The sequence below is a fragment of the Salvelinus alpinus genome, chromosome 15, assembly GCF_045679555.1.
Source record: "Salvelinus alpinus chromosome 15, SLU_Salpinus.1, whole genome shotgun sequence".
NCBI classification, from domain to species: domain Eukaryota; kingdom Metazoa; phylum Chordata; class Actinopteri; order Salmoniformes; family Salmonidae; genus Salvelinus; species Salvelinus alpinus.
The window spans coordinates 19,463,325-19,481,770 of NC_092100.1; the positions used below are offsets into that span (position 1 = coordinate 19,463,325).

At 43.3% G+C, this 18,446-nt stretch overlaps 1 protein-coding gene across 8 annotated transcripts in view; it reads right to left on the bottom strand.

The window, feature by feature from the left end:
* LOC139539635 (unconventional myosin-IXb-like) overlaps positions 1–18,446 on the bottom strand; it is a 105,627-nt gene that overhangs the window by 69,666 nt on the left and 17,515 nt on the right. For all 8 annotated transcript variants that reach the window (XM_071342757.1, XM_071342759.1, XM_071342754.1 and 5 more), the window contains exon 2: positions 1,114–2,020. In XM_071342757.1, the coding sequence (XP_071198858.1) occupies positions 1,114–1,953 (840 nt within the window). In that variant the 5' untranslated portion in view covers positions 1,954–2,020. The remainder of the gene's footprint in view (positions 1–1,113; positions 2,021–18,446) is intronic.

The window sequence follows — 18,446 nt, forward strand, 5'->3', positions numbered from 1 at the left end:
TTTCTTAAATATTTTTCTTTGTGATAACATGTTACTATCATTGTCCCCGAACAGATTTCACTTGGTTTCTCAAATGAAGCACTGGATACCTGCAGGAACAGGGTTAGAGAGCCTATGGAGCAGCGAGAGGCTGCATGCTCCTTAAACAGTGGTTGATGCATGGAGTGAAATAACCGGAGTAGCCTACCACACATCACAGAAAAACAAACCAGCAGGAAAGTGGCCTCCATTCGCTATTCAAGCGCATACGGACAATGTCTTTTTCCACCTGCCCCTGTTCCTGCCCATTTGATGGGCAATTCTAAATCAAAACTCAATTTACATATTAGTAAAGACCAGATTAAATTGAGAATAGTCTGATGGGTGGAAATACGATCACTTGATGAGAAAACAGCATGTTCAGCCTGAGGCAAGAAACAGAGCACAAGCTTCTTTTTTTTGCGACTTTCTCAAATCATAAATAGCCTGTAGTCGCACCACGGAGCCCATATACTGTATGTTTTGATTTCCAAAACAATCTAAGGTTCGTATCATTCACAGCTAAATTTGCCAAATAACTTTATAAGAACTGATTCAAATGATTACTTTTATGCTCAACATAGCCACTTCATATGCGCACTAGCTGTGGAATGGGAAAAATATCCTTTATTTAATTCAGCTAAGTTCAATTAGGCCTACAGTATATTCTTCCTACTTTAAAATCATATCATATAAAATAATGGCATGGGACTAAAGCATATCTTGTCTGCTAAATGAACAAGCCTACAGCCTATGGCATAGCCAGATAACATACAGTTGGGCCTAGGCCAACTCATATTCTGTTCTTCATATCATAATGTTTCATTAGACCTGCCTAAAATAAATCATAGATTTATTGTGATGGTGTAAATTAAATTGACTTAGAACCTCTTAAATGTAGATGTTCCAAAGGGACGCATCAGCGGCTTGTATGTGTGGTGGCCTAGAGATGCTAAACGTGTTTATGTTCATTAACGGTCAATTACCATGAGACCGGTAGTCTTTTGCATGAAAATAACTAGCTGACATTTCATGACTGCCACAGCCTCAGGTAGGAGCCACAACTTAATTTCACACGAATACAAATAGCCTTACCTCCAGCACAGGCCCAGCCCCTAGAATAGTCCTCTCCACCCCGCTGGCGTAGCCCTTCTGGCTGAGGGCCGTCAGACAGTGGATGAGGAAGTTGGTGCTCTGGGTCTTCCCCGAGCCGCTCTCCCCAGAGATAACAATGCACTGGTTTACCCTCTTTCTTAGCATGGCGTAGTATGCCACGTCCGCAATGGCAAAGATGTGCGGCTCCAGTTTCCCCAGCTGGTGGTTCTCGTACATCTTGACGTACTTGGGGTTGTAGATGGATAGGAACTTGAAGGGATTGATAGCAATAAGGATAGACCCGGCGTAGGTGTATATCTTTTTCTTGTGGAAGCGGTTGCGCAAGTTATCCAGGATGCTGCTCTCGTTGAGTGCCGGGAGGTTACACAGGTCGTCAAAGTCATCATGGCGTGGGGGGAGAAAGCCTCTGGCTGCTAGCTTCTGGGCCTCCTGCTCCTTGCAGAGAGCGGGGAGGTGGACGTAGTGGATGGTGCCGTCACGGTTCCTCTCCTGGAGGAGGAAGTAGAAACCTTCGCTCTGAAGGTGCTGCTCCTGGGCCTTCCGTGGCCACAGCAGGACCCTCTGGACGGGGAGGTCACAGTACTCCAGCACCCACTCCTCCCCGCCACACTCCTTCACCTCAGCAAGCACGTAGAGCCGCTTGGGGTCTAGGCCCAGGGCCAAGGTTGCATCCTGGATGACGGAGGCGGCTGTGGCCTCCTTGGGCACCTTGAGAGTGCAGCAAGATGGGCAGTCCGCTGAGAGCCGTGGGTAGACCTGCAGGTTGTAGGCCCGTCCATCTTGGCTAGGTGCTCCGCCTTCGCCATCTTTGACACTCATTCTGGGCCAGGTGGAGTTGCCTAAGCATGCCGTCTGCACTGCCTGCTGTTCTCTCACCACCCAGCACCTGGGGATCAAAGGAGAACAATTGTTTTCTGAGACAGTTATACATTAAAGCTCAAAAGCTGAAAAAAAAAAAGTCACAGCAGAGCTTAGTTGCAGGGAGCTGACTGAAAGCAACAAGAGCTGTGAGGCTAACTGTTAGCCACATGCACTCTGAAAGTGCCTGTGCCAAACGACCCTGTATTGGATCAAGTATTCAATTAAGAAAATAGTTTCATATAGGCTAAACGAAAGACATTAAACTATTCCAGATAGTGGAGGTTTCCCATTTGGGCATTGCCGTCTCGCAAAGGTCTAAACAGTTTGCCACAACGGCATTACGCCTGCGTTTCAAAATGCTAACAAATGGGTTGGTTTTTAAACAAAGACTCACAGACCACAGTGTGTGAACTCCAAACTAGAGGTCGACCGATTAATAGGAATGGCCGATTAATTATGGCCGATTTCAAGTTTTCATAACAATTGGAAATCTGTAATTTTGGACGCCGATTTTGCCGATATTTTTTTTTTTTTTTTTTTTACACCTTTATTTAACTAGGCAAGTCAGTTAAGAACACATTCTTATTTTCAATGTCGGCCTAGGAACGGTGGGTTAACTGCCTTGTTCAGGGGCAGAACGACACATTTTTACCTTGTCAGCTAAGGGATTCAATCTTGCAACCTTACGGTTAACTAGTCCAACGCTCTAACCACCTGCCTCACGAGGAGCCCGCCTGTTACGCGAATGCAGTAAGAAGCCAAGATAAGTTGCTAGCTAGCATTAAACTTATCTTGTAAAAAACAATCATAATCACTAGTTATAACTACACATGGTTGATGATATTACTAGTTTATCTAGCGTGTCCTGCGTTACATATAATCGATGCAGTGCGCATTCGCGAAAAAGGACTGTCGTTGCTCCAACGTGTACCTAACCATAAACATCAATGCCTTTCTTAAAATCAATACACAGAAGTATGTATTTTTAAACCTGCATATTTAGCTGAAAGAAATCCAGGTTAGCAGGCAATATTAACCAGGTGAAATTGTGTCACTTCTCTTGCGTTCATTGCACGCAGAGTTAGGGTATATGCAACAGTTTGGGCCGCCTGGCTCGTTGCGAACTAATTTGCCAGAATTCTACGTAATTATGACATAACATTGAAGGTTGTGCAATGTAACAGGAATATTTAGACCGATGGATGCCACCGTTAGATAAAATACGTAACAGTTCCGTATTTCACTGAAAGAATAAATGTTTTGTTTTCGAGATGATAGGTCATTAATATGGTCGAATCCGGAAACTAAGTCTTGTATTTCTGTGTGTTATTATGTTATAATTAAGTCTATGATTTGATAGAGCAGTCTGTCTGAGCGATGGTGGGCACCAGCTCGCTCGTAAGCATTCATTCAAACAGCACTTTCGTGCGTTTTGCCAGCAGCTCTGCTGTTTATGAATTCAAGCCTATCAACTCCCGAGATTAGGCTGGTGTAACCGATGTGAAATGGCTAGCTAGTTAGCGGGGTGCGCGCTAATAGCGTTTCAAACGTCACTCGCTCTGAGACTTGGAGTAGTTGTTCCCCCTGCTCTGCATGGGTAACGCTGCTTCGAGGGTGGCTGTTGTCGATGTGTTCCTGGTTCGAGCCCAGGTAGCGGTGAGGACTTATCTTATAAAAAACTAAATCAATCAATCAATCATAATCACTAGTTAACGACACATGGTTGATGATATTACTAGTTTATCTAGCGTGTCCTGCGTTGCATATAATCGATGCGGTGCCTATCGTGGCTCTAATGTGTACCTAACCATAAACATCAATGCCTTTCTTAAAATGAATACACAGAAGTATATATTTTTAAACCTGCATATTTAGCTAAAAGAAATCCAGGTTAGCAGGCAATATTGAAAAAAATAAACGTCTTGTTTTCGAGATGATAGTTTCCGGATTCGACCATATTAATGACCTAAGGCTCGTATTTCTGTGTGTTTATGTTATAACTAAGTCTATGATTTGATAGAGCAGTCCGACTGAGCGGTGGTAGGCAGCAGCAGGCTCATAAGCATTCATTCAAACAGCACTTTCCTGCGTTTTGCCAGAAGCTCTTCGCTGTGCTTCAAGCCTGTCAACTCCCGAGATTAGGCTGGTGTAACCGATGTGAAATGGCTAGCTAGTTAGCGGGGTGCGCGTTAATAGCGTTTCAAACGTCACTCGCTCTGAGACTTGGAGTAGTTGTTCCCCTTGCTCTGCATGGGTAACGCTGCTTCGAGGGTGACTGTTGTCGTTGTGTTCCTGGTTCGAGCCCAGGTAGGAGCGAGGAGAGGGACAGAAGCTATACTGTTACACTGGCAATACTAAAGTGCCTATAAGAACATCCCATAGTCAAAAGGTATATGAAATACAAACGGTATAGAGAGAAATAGTCCTATAATAACTACAACCTAAAACTTTTTACCTGGGAATATTGAAGACTCATGAAAAAAGGAACCACCAAGCTTTCATATGTTCTCATGTTCTGAGCAAGGAACTTAAATGTTAGCTTTTTTACATGGCACATATTGCACTTTTTCTTTCTTCTCCAACATTTTGTTTTTGCATTATTTAAACCAAATTGAACATGTTTCATTATTTATTTGAGTCTAAATTGATTTTATTGATGTATTAAATTAAGTTAAAATAAAAGTGTTCATTGTTCATTCAGTATTGTTGTAATTGTCATTATTACAAATATATATATATATATATATATATATATAAAATAAAATGTAAAAAAAATCTGCCGATTAATCGGTATCGACTTTTTTTGGTCCTCCAATGATCGGTATCGGCGTTGAAAAATCATAATCGGTTGTCCTCTAATACACACATGAATGTGTACGTGTGTGTGTGTGTGTGTGCACACACACAAATATATTTATACGCACACATACACACTTCAAATTTGTGGATTTGGCTATTTCAGCCACACCCGTTGCTGACAGGTGTATAAAATCGAGCACAGTCATGCAATCTCCATAGACAAACATTGGCAGTAGAATGGCCTTCTTGAAGAGCTCAGTGACTTTCAAAGTGGCACCGCCATAGGATGCCACCTTTCCAACAAGTCAGTTGGAATTTCTGCCCTGCTAAAGCTGCCCCGGTCAACTGTAAGTGCTGTCATTGTGAAGTGGAAACGTCTAGGAGCAACAGCTCAGCCGCGAAGAAGTAAGCTACACAAGCTCACAGAATGGGGCCGCCGAAGCTCCTAGCCCGTAAAAATCATCTGTCTTCAGTTGCAACAGTCACTACTGAGTTCCAAACTGCCTCTGGAAGCAACGTCAACACAAAACTGTTCGTCCATGGCCGAGCAGCCGCACACAAGCCTAAGATGACCATGTGCAATGCCAAGCGTCGGCTGGAGTTGGCAATGTTTAAAAGGAGGGAGTGACGTGTAGCCAAGCTCGGGAATTATATAATCACATTGGCTAAATTGATACCTTGCTGCACTGCAAACGTTTTAAAAAAAGTCAGAGAGAAATTAATTAATTCAAACAATGAACCCACCAACCTGTCAGTGGCAGTGCTCGGCCTGTCAGTGGCAATGTCCCAGACAACAATTTCTATTGGTTAACAGCTTAATTTCACATGCAAAAAGACACAAATATCTAACCTGTTTCGAATAAATAATTGATAGATTGTAACAGGACAATATTTCTCAATTGGTGTGAACGGTGTAATAAACAAAATATATATAATTATTTGGACCAAAATAACGGACTTGGTGAGAAAGGACATTTACTGAAAATAGGTATTTCACAAGATTAAATCATGACAGGAGTGTATGACTCATATTAAAGAGATGGAGTCCAGACAGGCTAATTTCTGAAACTTTTTGAACGGACATATAGGCCTATAGAGAGAAATAGCGAACTCACACACCCCAATAAAAGGACCCCCCCAAATCAAAGCCACCAAACACAAGAGCAAATATTTGCCCTTACCTTTAAACAACTTGAAAAACCAACAGAACATTAAATGATAATGAATAGACAAGGAAAGTATGAAGGGGAGAGCGACAGCTATGTGAAAGAATGAAGATTAAATTGACAATCATTAAAATAGAAACAAATATACACAACATGTCCATAGCCTATTTATCAGCGTTGATTAGTCTATAAATTAAGAAAAAAAATTGGTATGGAAATATATACCATGCAAGGTACCTGCGTAACGGTCGTTAAGACACTAACAGCATACAGACGGTAGGCAATTAAGGTCACAGATATGAAAACTTAGTAGAAAGGCCTCTTTAGTGTCCTGACTCTGAAAAACACCAAAAGAAAGATGCCCAGGGTCCCTGCTCATCTGCGTGAACGTGCCTTAGGCATGCTGCAAGGAGGCATGAGGACTGCAGATATGGCCAGGGCAATAAATTGCAATGTCCGTACTGTGAGATCCCTAAGACAGCGCTACAGGGAGACAGGACGGACAGCTGATCGTCCTCGCAGTGGCAGATCACGTGTAATAACACCTGCACAGGATCGGTACATTCGAACATCACCCCTGCGGGACAGGTACAGGATGGCAACAACAACTGCCCGAGTTACACCAGGAACGCACAATCCCTCCATCAGTGCTCAGACTGTCCGCAATAGGCTGAGAGAGGCTGGACTGAGGGCCTGTAGGCCTGTTGTAAGGCAGGTCCCCACCAGACATCACTGGAAACAACGTCGCCTATGGGCACAAACCCACCGTCGCTGGACCAGACAGGACTGGCAAAAAGTGCTCTTCACTGACGAGTCGCGGTTTTGTCTCACCAGGGGAGATGGTCGGATTCGCATTTATCGTCAAAGGAATGAGCGTTACACCGAGGCCTGTACACTGGAGCGGGATCGATTTGGAGGTGGAGGCTCCGTCATGGTCTGGGGCGGTGTGTCACAGCATCATCAGACTGAGCTTATTGTCATTGTAGGCAATCTCAACACTGTGCATTACAGGGAAGACATCCTCCTCCCTCATGTGGTACCCTTCCTGCAGGCTCATCCTGACATGACCCTCCAGCATGACAATGCCACCAGCCATACTGCTCGTTCTGTGCGTGATTTCCTGCAAGACAGGAATGTCAGTGTTCTGCCATGGCCAGCGAAGAGCACGTCTGGGACCTGTTGGATCGGAGGTTGAGGGCTAGGGCCATTCTGCTCAGAAATGTCTGGGAACTTGCATGTGCCTTGTTGGAAGAGTGGTGCACAGCAAGAACTGGAAAATCTGGTGCAGTCCATGAGGAGGAGATGCACTGCAGTACTTAATGCAGCTGGTGGCCACACCAGATACTGTTACTTTTAATTTTGACCCCCCCCCCCCCTTATTCAGGGACACATTCCATTTCTGTCAGTCACATGTCTGTGGATCTTGTTCAGTTTGTCTCAGTTGTTGAATCTTATGTTCATACAAATATTTACACACGTTAAGTTTGCTGAAAATAAACGCAGTTGACAGTGAGGACTTTTTTTTGCTGAGTTTATTCTAAAAGGAGGCCGATTTATTTACTAGCAAGCAGTAAAAACGTGAATTGTATCAAATAAAATAACGATTTTATTACTGAAGTGCCATAGCCTAGAGCTTCTACACCCCTGCGCATCTAGCGGTTTAACTGCTGGAGCATCAAACGCCAGTTGGAAAGAAAAGGTGGTATTGACAATTTAATAGACAGACTAACTTTAAAAAAAATTGCTTATAATAGTTAGTAAACAATATGGCTATTAGGTCAAGTTTATCTACATGAAAATAAAATGTATTTCATTTAAAAAAATGAATGTAGACCTATTTAAAAGGTTGACAGTTATTATGTTTTCATTTCGGTCTTCACCATCAGTATAGCCCAGTATAATGTAACCTACTATTACTTGGCATTGGTAGCTCTACTAAGTGACCAGACAGACACAGAGAGTCAAGAAACTGACCTAAATAACTGTATGGCAGGCAGGAGGCAATGCTTTAGTAACAAGATCCAGAACTATTACTGTAGGCACATAGTCGCATACACCCATCATTTATCCCTGCTGTCACCAGGCAAGAGTTAGGTTTTACAATGTGCAAAAATACAAAAATGCTGACCTACATGCCCCCAAAAAAAACAGTCCCACTCCCAACCAAGGAATAGGTTTGTTTTGTTATCATAACATTATCTTATCTTAAAATCCATTGTTTCCTCTTGGTAAACATGCAAAAAGCACAAATTACCAACGTAGGCATCTACTCCACATTCACTATGAAGTGCTCCCGGACAGAACAGTAACAAAGTAAAGAGACCATGTCAAGAGAATTGCATCAATAGTGAGACAAACTCTGGAATCATTTAGGTCCCATTTCAGAAGGGAAAGAGAGCTTCAAAACAGCAGACAGTGACTCGAATGTTTACCACAACCCCAGAAATCCAAGCCAAAAAATGCCAAGGCATGTAAAATTGAACCACAAAAAACTGCATTATCATTATCCTGCATTATGAGCTGGTCTGGTTTAAATCTGTCAGTTTAACTCTTTCCACTGATACCCAGAATGGCTTCAAAGCAGAGACGCAAAAGCTGTACGAGGGGCTTCAGAACGCAATCAAAATGGGTTATTGCGAATGCTTTAGCTTATCTCAGAACCTTCTGGGAAGTGTGGAGGATGCCCAGAATTCCAGAGACAAAGAGAATGGATCCATGGTTGGGGCTAAGCTCAGGTTTCAGCTGCTTACGGCAGGCAGGAATTTTTAAAAACAAGCTCCTTATATCCTTAGGTTATTGGTGAAGGTACCCCTATGCCCTCAATCGTCAATGGGACTAGGTCTAGCCTAAATCAGAATATAAGATAATTTTCTAACAATTAAACCAACAATGATGATTAGGCCTACGATCTCATGATGTCCCATGAAAGCACCCTTCGAGCAATGTAAATTAGGCCAGTTTGTGTAAGACCACACATTTCTATCACTGGGTAATTTGCTGTGGCTTTTCAATCCTAAGGACTGTAATGAACACTGTATCACTTGTGATATGACCAATATTTCAATTAGCTTCATACTCAACACTCAGTAACACCCCTCGAGTTAGGTTTTATTGAATTCTAAGGACATCATCAGGAAGACAGACATAAATGCACACAAATGGCATAACTACTTAATTGGAAGTACATCAAAATGTGAGTGCCAAACCAACTTTGTGTAATGGAAATCAGGAATGCATTTCTGGAAACATGAGTAAAACATTGTGGTGCCGGCTTCAAAATGGAGCAATGCACAACAATCAGCAAACACGTAACATACACAGCCTTTATCAACATAACTGATCCACGGAGAGATAGGGAATACCAACTATGCCATGCTACTCACTCTTCCACTCCATGTAGAGCTATAAACCCCACTCAAGGTCAGTGTTTCCCCTATATGCTAAAATCGTGGCTGCCACTGCAAAAACTCTATTTAAAAAAATAATTAAAACAAACAAATATTTGTGTAAACTTAAACGACTAAAACAAGATATAAAGTACGAAGTAAAGATAATGGCTCACTATATATTTAAAACGAGATCATCTTTGACAACTAACAATCACCAATATAAATATAGCAGGAAATTAGTGTTGAAACTACAATTTCTTTCTCAGCCCAATGACAAATGTGTAGAATTGCAGGAAACTAGCTTTGAAACTGTAAAATAGTCCCTCTATCCCAAAGCAAAATGTGTAGAATTGCAGGAAACTAATTTTAAAACATTGTCTCTGCGGCTAATAGGGCCTCCAAAATAGAGGTCGATCGATTAATCGGAATGGCCGATTAATTAGGGCCGATTTCAAGTTTTCATAACAATCGGTTAACGGTATTTTTGGACACCGATTTGACCGTTTTTTTTTACACCTTTATTTAACTATGCAAGTCAGTTAAGAACACGTTCTTATTTTCAATGACGGCCTAGGAACGGTGGGTTAACTGCCTTGTTCAGGGGCAGAACAACAGATTTTTACCTTGTCAGCTCGGGTATTCAATCTTGGAACCTTACAGTTAACTAGTCCAACGCTCTAACCACCTGCCTCTCATTGCACTCCACGAGGAGCCTGCCTGTTGCCTTGGCTTCTTACTGCATTCGCGTAAGTTGCTAGCTAGCATTAAACTTATCTTATAAAAAAATCAATCAATCAATCATAATCACTAGTTAACTACACACGGTTGATGATATTACTAGTTTATCTAGCGTGTCCTGCGTTGCATATAATCGATGCGGTGCGTATTCGCGGAAAAAGGACTGTCGTTGCTCCAACGTGTACATAACCATAAACATCAATGCCTTTCTTAAAATCAATACACAGAAGTATATATTTTTAAACCTGCATATTTAGCTAAAAGAAATCCAGGTTAGCAGGCAATATTAACCAGGTGAAATTGTGTCAATTCTCTTGCGTTCATTGCACGCAGTCAGGGTATATGCAATAATAATAAACATTTTGTTTTCTAAATTATAGTTTCCGGATTCGACCATATTAATGACCAAAGGCTCGTATTTCTGTGTGTTATGTTATAATTAAGTCTATGATTTGATATTTCATAGAGCAGTCTGACTGAGCGATGGTAGGCAGCAGCAGGCTCGTAAGCATTCATTCAAACAGCACTTTTGTGCGTTTTGCCAGCAGCTCGTCGCTGTGCTTCAAGCATTGCGCTGTTTATGACTTCAAGCCTATCAACTCCCAAGATTAGGCTGGTGTAACCGATGTGAAATGGCTAGCTAGTTAGCAGGGTGCGCGCTAATAGCTTTTCAAACGTCACTCGCTCTGAGACTTGGAGTAGTTGTTCCCCTTGCTCTGCATGGGTAACACTGCTTCGAGGGTGGCTGTTGTCGATGTGTTCCTCGTTCGAGCCCAGGTAGGAGCGAGGAGAGGGACGGAAGCTATACGGTTACACTGGCAATACTAAAGTGCCTATAAGAACATCCAATAGTCAAAGGTATATGGAATACAAATGGTAGAGAGAGAAATAGTCCTATAAATACTATATTAACTACAACCTAAAACCTCTTACCTTGGAATATTGAAGTCTCATGTTAAAAGGAACCACCAGCTTTCATATGTTCTCATGTTCTGAGCAAAGAACTTAAATGTTAGCTTTTTTACATGGCACATATTGCACTTCTACTTTCTTCTCCAACACTTTGTTTTTGCATTATTTAAACCAAATTGAACATGTTTCATTATTTGAAGCTAAATAGATTTTAATTGATGTATTATATTAAGTTAAAATAAGTGTTCATTCAGTATTGTTGTAATTGTCATTATTACAAATAACTAAAAACAAATATATATTTATTTTTTTATTTTTTATTTTTTTATTATAAAAATCGGCCGATTAATCGTTACGGGATTTTTTGGTCCTCCAATAAATCGGTATCGGTGTTGAAAAATCATAATCGGTCGACCTCTACTCCAAAACCACGGCCCTACCCCGCTAACTTTGCCGCCGCTGCTGAAAAAAATATATAGGGGAAACAGGTGAAGTGCCATACCGTTGAGACAGAGGATCCCATCCCATAATGAATGGGTCTAGCTATAGATTTATGACCAGTTGTTTTCCGGGTTTATGACCTCAATGAGCTGACAACCATGAGATTACGAGCACATCACTGTGATAGTCAGTGAACTCCAGACGCCTGTCAGGTTGCTGCCAACACAGAGCTCAGAGCTGAGCCACCACTTGGTGACTGGCAGGAAGTGAATGAGCCATTACGGAGACTCACAGACAGACCAATGAAGGCATTTGGCCATTAACCCACACACATCACAGCTCTATGGGGATCCACCCACAGGAAGTGGATTCTGAGTCGCCTGGTCTCCTAAGACCTGAGCTAGCAGACATTCCCTTTGAACCAGGCAAGTGGGAGGGGCAGAGGAAATAATACAAAAGATTCCCATGCTGTGATGACTGTCAGGGTTAGGTTTCCCATTTGTGTGATGTCAGGATTAGCTAAGAGGCAACTCTATCAGTCAGAGGAAGAGTACACAAAACTTACTCTTTCCATGACAGACTGACCAGTACAAAAGCTATGATCCCTTAGTGATGTCACATGTTAAATCTACTTCAATGAGTGTAGATAAAGGGGAGGAGACAGGTTAAAGAAGGATTTAAGCCTTGAGACAAGGATTGTGTGTGTGCCATTCAGAGGGTGAATGGGCAAGACAAAAGATTTAAGTGCCTTTGAAGAGGGTATGGTAGTAGGTGCCAGGCGCACCGGTTTGAGTGTGTCAAGAACCGCAACTCTTCTGTTTTTTTTCACGCTCAACAGCTTCCCATGTGTATCAAGAATGGTCCACCACCCAAAGGACATCCAGCCAACTTGACAACTGTGGGAAGCATTGGCGTGAACATCGGCCAGTATCTCTGTGGAACGCTTCGACACCTTGTAGACTCCATGCCCTGACAAATTGGAGGCTGTTCTGAGGGCAAAGGGGAGGGGGGGGTGCAACTCAATATTAGGAAGGTGTTCCTAATGTGTTGTCCACTCAGTGGATATCGTCCTGCAGACCACCTACTTCTCCTTTGCAGTAAGAGGAGATGAGGGCCATTGAGGCTAGAAGAGGACTGGCCACCCCTCAGTCTGGTTCCTCTAGGATTCTTCCTAGGTTCTGGCCTTTCTAGGGAGTTTTTCCTAGCCACCGTGCTTCTACACCTGCATTGTTTGCTGTTTGGGGTTTTAGGCTGGGTTTCTGTACAGCACTTCGTGACATCAGCTGATGTAAGAAGGGCTTTATAAATACATTTGATTGATTTGATTGAGGCATCCATCAGCTGCTAGCAGCTAGCCTGATGGGGATGAGCAGCAGAGCTGGCCCGGGGCCAAACACAATTGATGCATTTTCATACAGGATTTACCTCAGTGTTTTACCCAAAAGGCTTTTCTGTTTCCATCTAAGTGGGCCGGCACCCATGTCTCATTGGGCCATGGCTACGGCGGACCTGCTCACACTTAGGGCTAAAGCCAGGCCGCTGATACTTTTCAGCTGTCATTTAAATAACTGAGCATAAGCACCTTCTCACAAAGCAACTGTTTTGGTTATGCAGAGGTTGTTGATTCTGCTCTTCACAAGTCCTCACTGTAGCTATGCAAACACAATTTCCCTAGTATAACATAGGTGGTATACATACACTAGTGTAACAGTCGAAAAGCTGCAATTGTTCCCCAGGAACAAAGAGAAGGGCATGCAGTGGTAAATCAGCTAGAGGACCTTTTATAGAGAGCAGATGCAACCAGTAAGCCTGAATGAAAGAGAGTCTCTCACTGGAGCATGCGGCTGAAACAGAAAAGCTGCCTTTGTTTCAGAATCACCTCAATCGGAGACTTAACTCTTCTAGCAGACGGCCAGGGCCGAGAGAAACTCAAAGGCCAGCAGAAAAGAGCGAGGCAGGCAAGCCCCCTCCTTCCCCAGCAGAGCGAGGAAGGCAGCCCCCCTCACCACCAACGCCACTCGGCTTCCTAAGCCTGGCCAGCCATGAACAATAAAACATGAGCTCAAGAACATCTGCTTCTTCTTTCTTCAGGGGAAAAAAAATACAGGGATCCCCAACTGCATTTGATTTGATAAATTTGATATAAAACTAAGCTGACGGACAAGAAAGGAAAGAAGAACAATGAACCAGCCAGACATCCGCTCCATAACCAGTGGAATATACCAAAACCAAACGAAAGAGCACTAATGATGGGATGACTGTGATTATGCTCAGCTGACTGCACTGTATTGATTAGGTACAGCAAAAACATGCACAACTGATCAATAGATAAACAAATAGCCAGTAGCCGGCTGCCGCCACCATCTCACATCTCTTGAAGGCAGGTATAACCTAACCCTGTGTTCATAAAGGGCTTTCCAGACCGCACAGAGGGCTGTTTGGCAAGTATGCAGCAGGGCGTACATTTGCAAAATATATAACTGGACCATGACCCCGGGATGAAACTGTATCGAACCTCTCCCTCTCTTCTTCAGGGAATTCAACACCAATTTTACCCATGCTCAATAAAAGCCTTCTTTGTAATTTACACAGCGGGTTGGTAATCCAACAAGCCTGGCCACAGCTCCCCAGCTATGCGCCCCCATAGCCTCACATGTGGCAATGCTCCAGTAACGAAGTCCAGATGCCAAGTCAGTTTGTTTCCCCTGCACATGGTGTCAGTGCCAGGAGACGAGATGAGTGGAGAGTGCTAGATCAGGCCCCAGCCCATATGCTGCAGTTTCACCTAAGACTTCCACCACACCAGTGTGTCGCCAGCGATTCATCTTAATGTAAGCTCTAGTGTTAAGTTAATTCCATCAGGAGTGTGACATAAAAGACTTGGGGTGAGCAGAATCAACCTCTGCATCATCAAGACCGTTGCTTTGTGAGTAGGTGTTTAAGTTTACAGTTTAGCCTTTGTTATGTAAATGCCAGCTGAGCAGTACCAGTGGCCTGACTTTGGCCCAAAGTGAGAGCCTCACAGAAATATTCCATATGCACAAAAAGCTTATTTCTCTAAAATGTTGTTCACAAATTTGTTTACATCCTTGACCAGCATGCAGAAAATAGATGAGTTTCCCAGCAAACGATTCGTTCATCCAGAAGGTTGCTTGCATGGGCAGTAATGGTGGTGGTAAATGTGCCGTCAATCAGGCTGATGAGCCGAAATGAAGAAAAAAACTATGCAGTGTCAACATGAAACACAGACCGAGGCATGTTTCCAATAATGAAATCCAGAGTGTTCCATGGCTCGGGACATCCTGGCGGGTGGTGAGTCCCAATGCTTTCTGCCCTGGAAAACTGCTCAGACCCAGGGGTTTAGTCAGTGGGCTGCAATGTACACTGTATGGAATTTTGCATAGAAAAATGTAAACCTTACTATTAACACTAGAGCTGACAACTGTTCATTCTACATCACAGAGGAGCATATTTGTACATTCAGTAATGTTGCATTTCTTCTGGATAAGCCTGAGGGGGGTGGGGGCAGCTGTGTGCGTCGAGGGGCAGAATTCAGTTGAGTCAAGGAGGCAGACAGAAGGGATATTGTGCGTGAGCACTCATGTGGGCCACTGCTCTAAAAACACTTCCCAAACACATGACTCCATTGTGGCACCAGAATAACCATCAACCCTGCTGATGCACCAAGTCCATGCTTAGCTAAGCCCTCCCGCTCTGCTCCCTCCTACTCCAAGCAGACAATTAGACCCTGACTACATCTCGTTAGACTAAATCATATGTTCAACTGGGATTGCCATAAAAAACAGGGACATATAACAGCATGTAGATATTGTCTGTTACTAAGGAGGTCTTGAGTAATCTCCTCCAATAGGGCACTGGAGCAGTCTTCACTGTGGCGTACTCCCTGGTGATGTTTGGGGTGGGGATTCATGCATTAAGGTGTGACTAAGCACCTTAGGGAGGATAACTCCTTTCTAACCTTGAAAATCCACAGACTGTCATTTTACTGACACTATGATCTGAATGGCTTTTGGCAAATTGTTTTGATGACTGACACCAAAGGGAAAACTTTCTGAACCGAACTCCATCCAAAACCCCAACTTTGCCCCTATCCAATTCAGTGGAACACCCAAACATACCATAAAAATTATTTCCATATGGACACTGGAATGTCTGTTATATTACTATACAGCCAGACACATCAGAAGTATTACTCAAAAACATACATATGGAGACATTCAACTGTGAACAGACAGACTTGAAAAGGTAAAAATAGACCAAAAGCAAACACAACGAGGTGATGCCGAACAACACTGCGCCAAGGCCTTCTGTTCTTTACCTCCCCTCACTCTGTAGCCAGACAGAGTTCAGTTCAGTCAAACTGGCTGCCGTTGGTGCTGCTGGACTAGCTGGCACATTCAATGGGAATCGTTTGTCACCGTTACTGCCTCGTCTGGCTGATTTCTCTTGTTTTCCCTCCATTCTCCCTCCTTTGCGCCCATCCCTGGGGCTGTTAAACTTCGAGAAATAGTGGGTGGGAGCTCCATTAAGAGCAGTTCTCTTCAGTCCTGTGTTGTGTTCTCTCACCCTGTCCTCCTCTCTTACGAAGGCAGTGTTTATTCATAAGAGTGTGTTTACTGGGCCTTGGTCTCCAGAGGACACCGTCACACTGAAACTGGCCACTGATACTCATCTTCTTCAAGAGCAGCACTTCACTGCTTCTATTATAAACATTACTTTTCACATAAACACTGACTCAAGTAACTCAGCTATGAAAAAGTGCCTATTACAGTAGCTCTATAAATTATGAAGTTCATAAAGCTTCAGTATCAGATCAGAAAGTAGGCTAAAGGTCCAAACAGGAAATCAAAGCACACCCAGGACCGCTACTGCTGGTCAGAGGAAAGTGAGAAAGCATGGTGGCCTTGACTGATGGCAGTGATTCTGGAGCAGACGGGTTTAGGGTGGATGCTGGGACTGGGTCTGGTGCAGCCATGTTTAGGGTGGATGCTGGGACTGTGTCTGGTGCAGCCAGGTTTAGTCTGATGCAGGGGAGTGCCTGTCATGTCTCTGGGCCTGGTTCACTAACCACATATAGAGGGGGAGCTTATCAATCCTCAACCGGGCAAACAACCCGTCATCCTGTCCGCACACACACACAGGTCCATACAGCCCCCTTCCTGAGAGAGCTAACTTCAGGGACAGTACTGGTCATTATTTATGAATGTACAGTCATGGCCAAAAGTTTTGAGAATGACACAAATATAAATTTTCATAAAGTCTGCTGCTTCAGTTTGGATGGTAATTTGCATATACTCCAGAATGTTATGAAGAGTGATCAGATGAATTGCAATTAATTGCAAAGTCCCTCCTTGCCATGCAAATGAACTGAATCCCGCCAAAAAAATTCCACTGCATTTCAGCCCTGCCACAAAAGGACCAGCTGACATCATGTCAGTGAATCTCTCGTTAACACAGGTGTGAGTGTTGACGAGGACAAGGCTGGAGATCACTCTGTCATGCTGATTGAGTTCGAATAACAGATAGGAAGCTTCAAAAGGAGGGTTGGTGCTTGGAATCATTGTTCTTCCTCTGTCAACCATGGTTACCTGCAAGGAAACACGTGCCATCATCATTGCTTTGCACAAAAAGGGCTTCACAGGCAAGGATATTGCTGCCAGTAAGATTGCACCTAAATCAACCATTTATCGGATCATCAAGAACTTCAATGAGAGCGGTTCAATTGTTGTGAAGAAGGCTTCAGGGCACCCAAGAAAGTCCAGCAAGCGACAGGACCGGCTCCTAAAGTTGATTCAGCTGCGGGATCGGGCCACCACCAGTACAGAGCTTGCTCAGGAATGGCAGCAGGCAGGTGTGAGTGCATCTGCACGCACAGTGAGGCAGAGACTTTTGGAGGATGGTCTGGTGTCAAGAAGGGCAGCAAAGAAGCCACTTCTCTCCAGGAAAAACATCAGGGACAGACTGATATTCTGCAAAAGGTACAGGGTTTGGACTGCTGAGGACTGGGGTAAAGTCATTTTCTCTGATGAATCCCCTTTCCGATTGTTTGGGGCATCCGGAAAAAAGCTTGTCCGGAGAAGACAAGGTGAGCGCTACCATCAGTCCTGTGTCATGCCAACAGTAAAGCATCCTGAGACCATTCATGTGTGTGGGTTGCTTCTCAGCCAAGGGAGTGGGCTCACTCACAATTTTGCCTAAGAACACAGCCATGAATAAAGAATGGTACCAACACATCCTCCGAGAGCAACTTCTCCCAACCATCCAGGAACAGTTTGGTGACGAACAATGCCTTTTCCAGCATGATGGCGCACCTTGCCATAAGGCAAAATTGATAAGTGGCTTGGGGAACAAAACATCGATATTTTGAATCCATGGCCAGGAAACTCCCCAGACCTTAATCCCATTGAAAACTTGTGGACAATCCTCAAGAGGCAGGTGGACAAACAAAAACCCACAAATTCTGACAAACTCCAAGCATTGATTATGCAAGAATGGGCTGCCATCAGTCAGGATGTGGCCCAGAAGTTAATTGACAGCATGCCAGGGCGGATTTCAGAGGTCATGAAAAAAAAGGGTCAACACGGCAAATATTGACTCTTTGCATCAATTTCATGTAATTGTCAATAAAAGCCTTTGACAATTATGAAACGCTTGTAATTATACTTCAGTATAACATCTGACAAAAATATCTAAAGACACTGAAGCAGCAAACTTTGTGGAAATTAATATTTGTGTCATTCTCAAAACTTTTGGCCACGACTGTACCGAAAAAAATATATTAGAGTAACTTTCATGAAAGAAAAAAAAATCCATTGAACAGATGTTTTAGGCTGTTATAGTGAAACACGTCAATTTTGGTTTTCATTTTGACAGTTCATTGCAAAGGTGATACATGTTGGTATTTTATAAATACATCTAGCTCTTTTTGCCTCCGATGATTACACTTGAAATCGTGAAGTAGAGGCACCTTGAGAAGGTTCCTCTA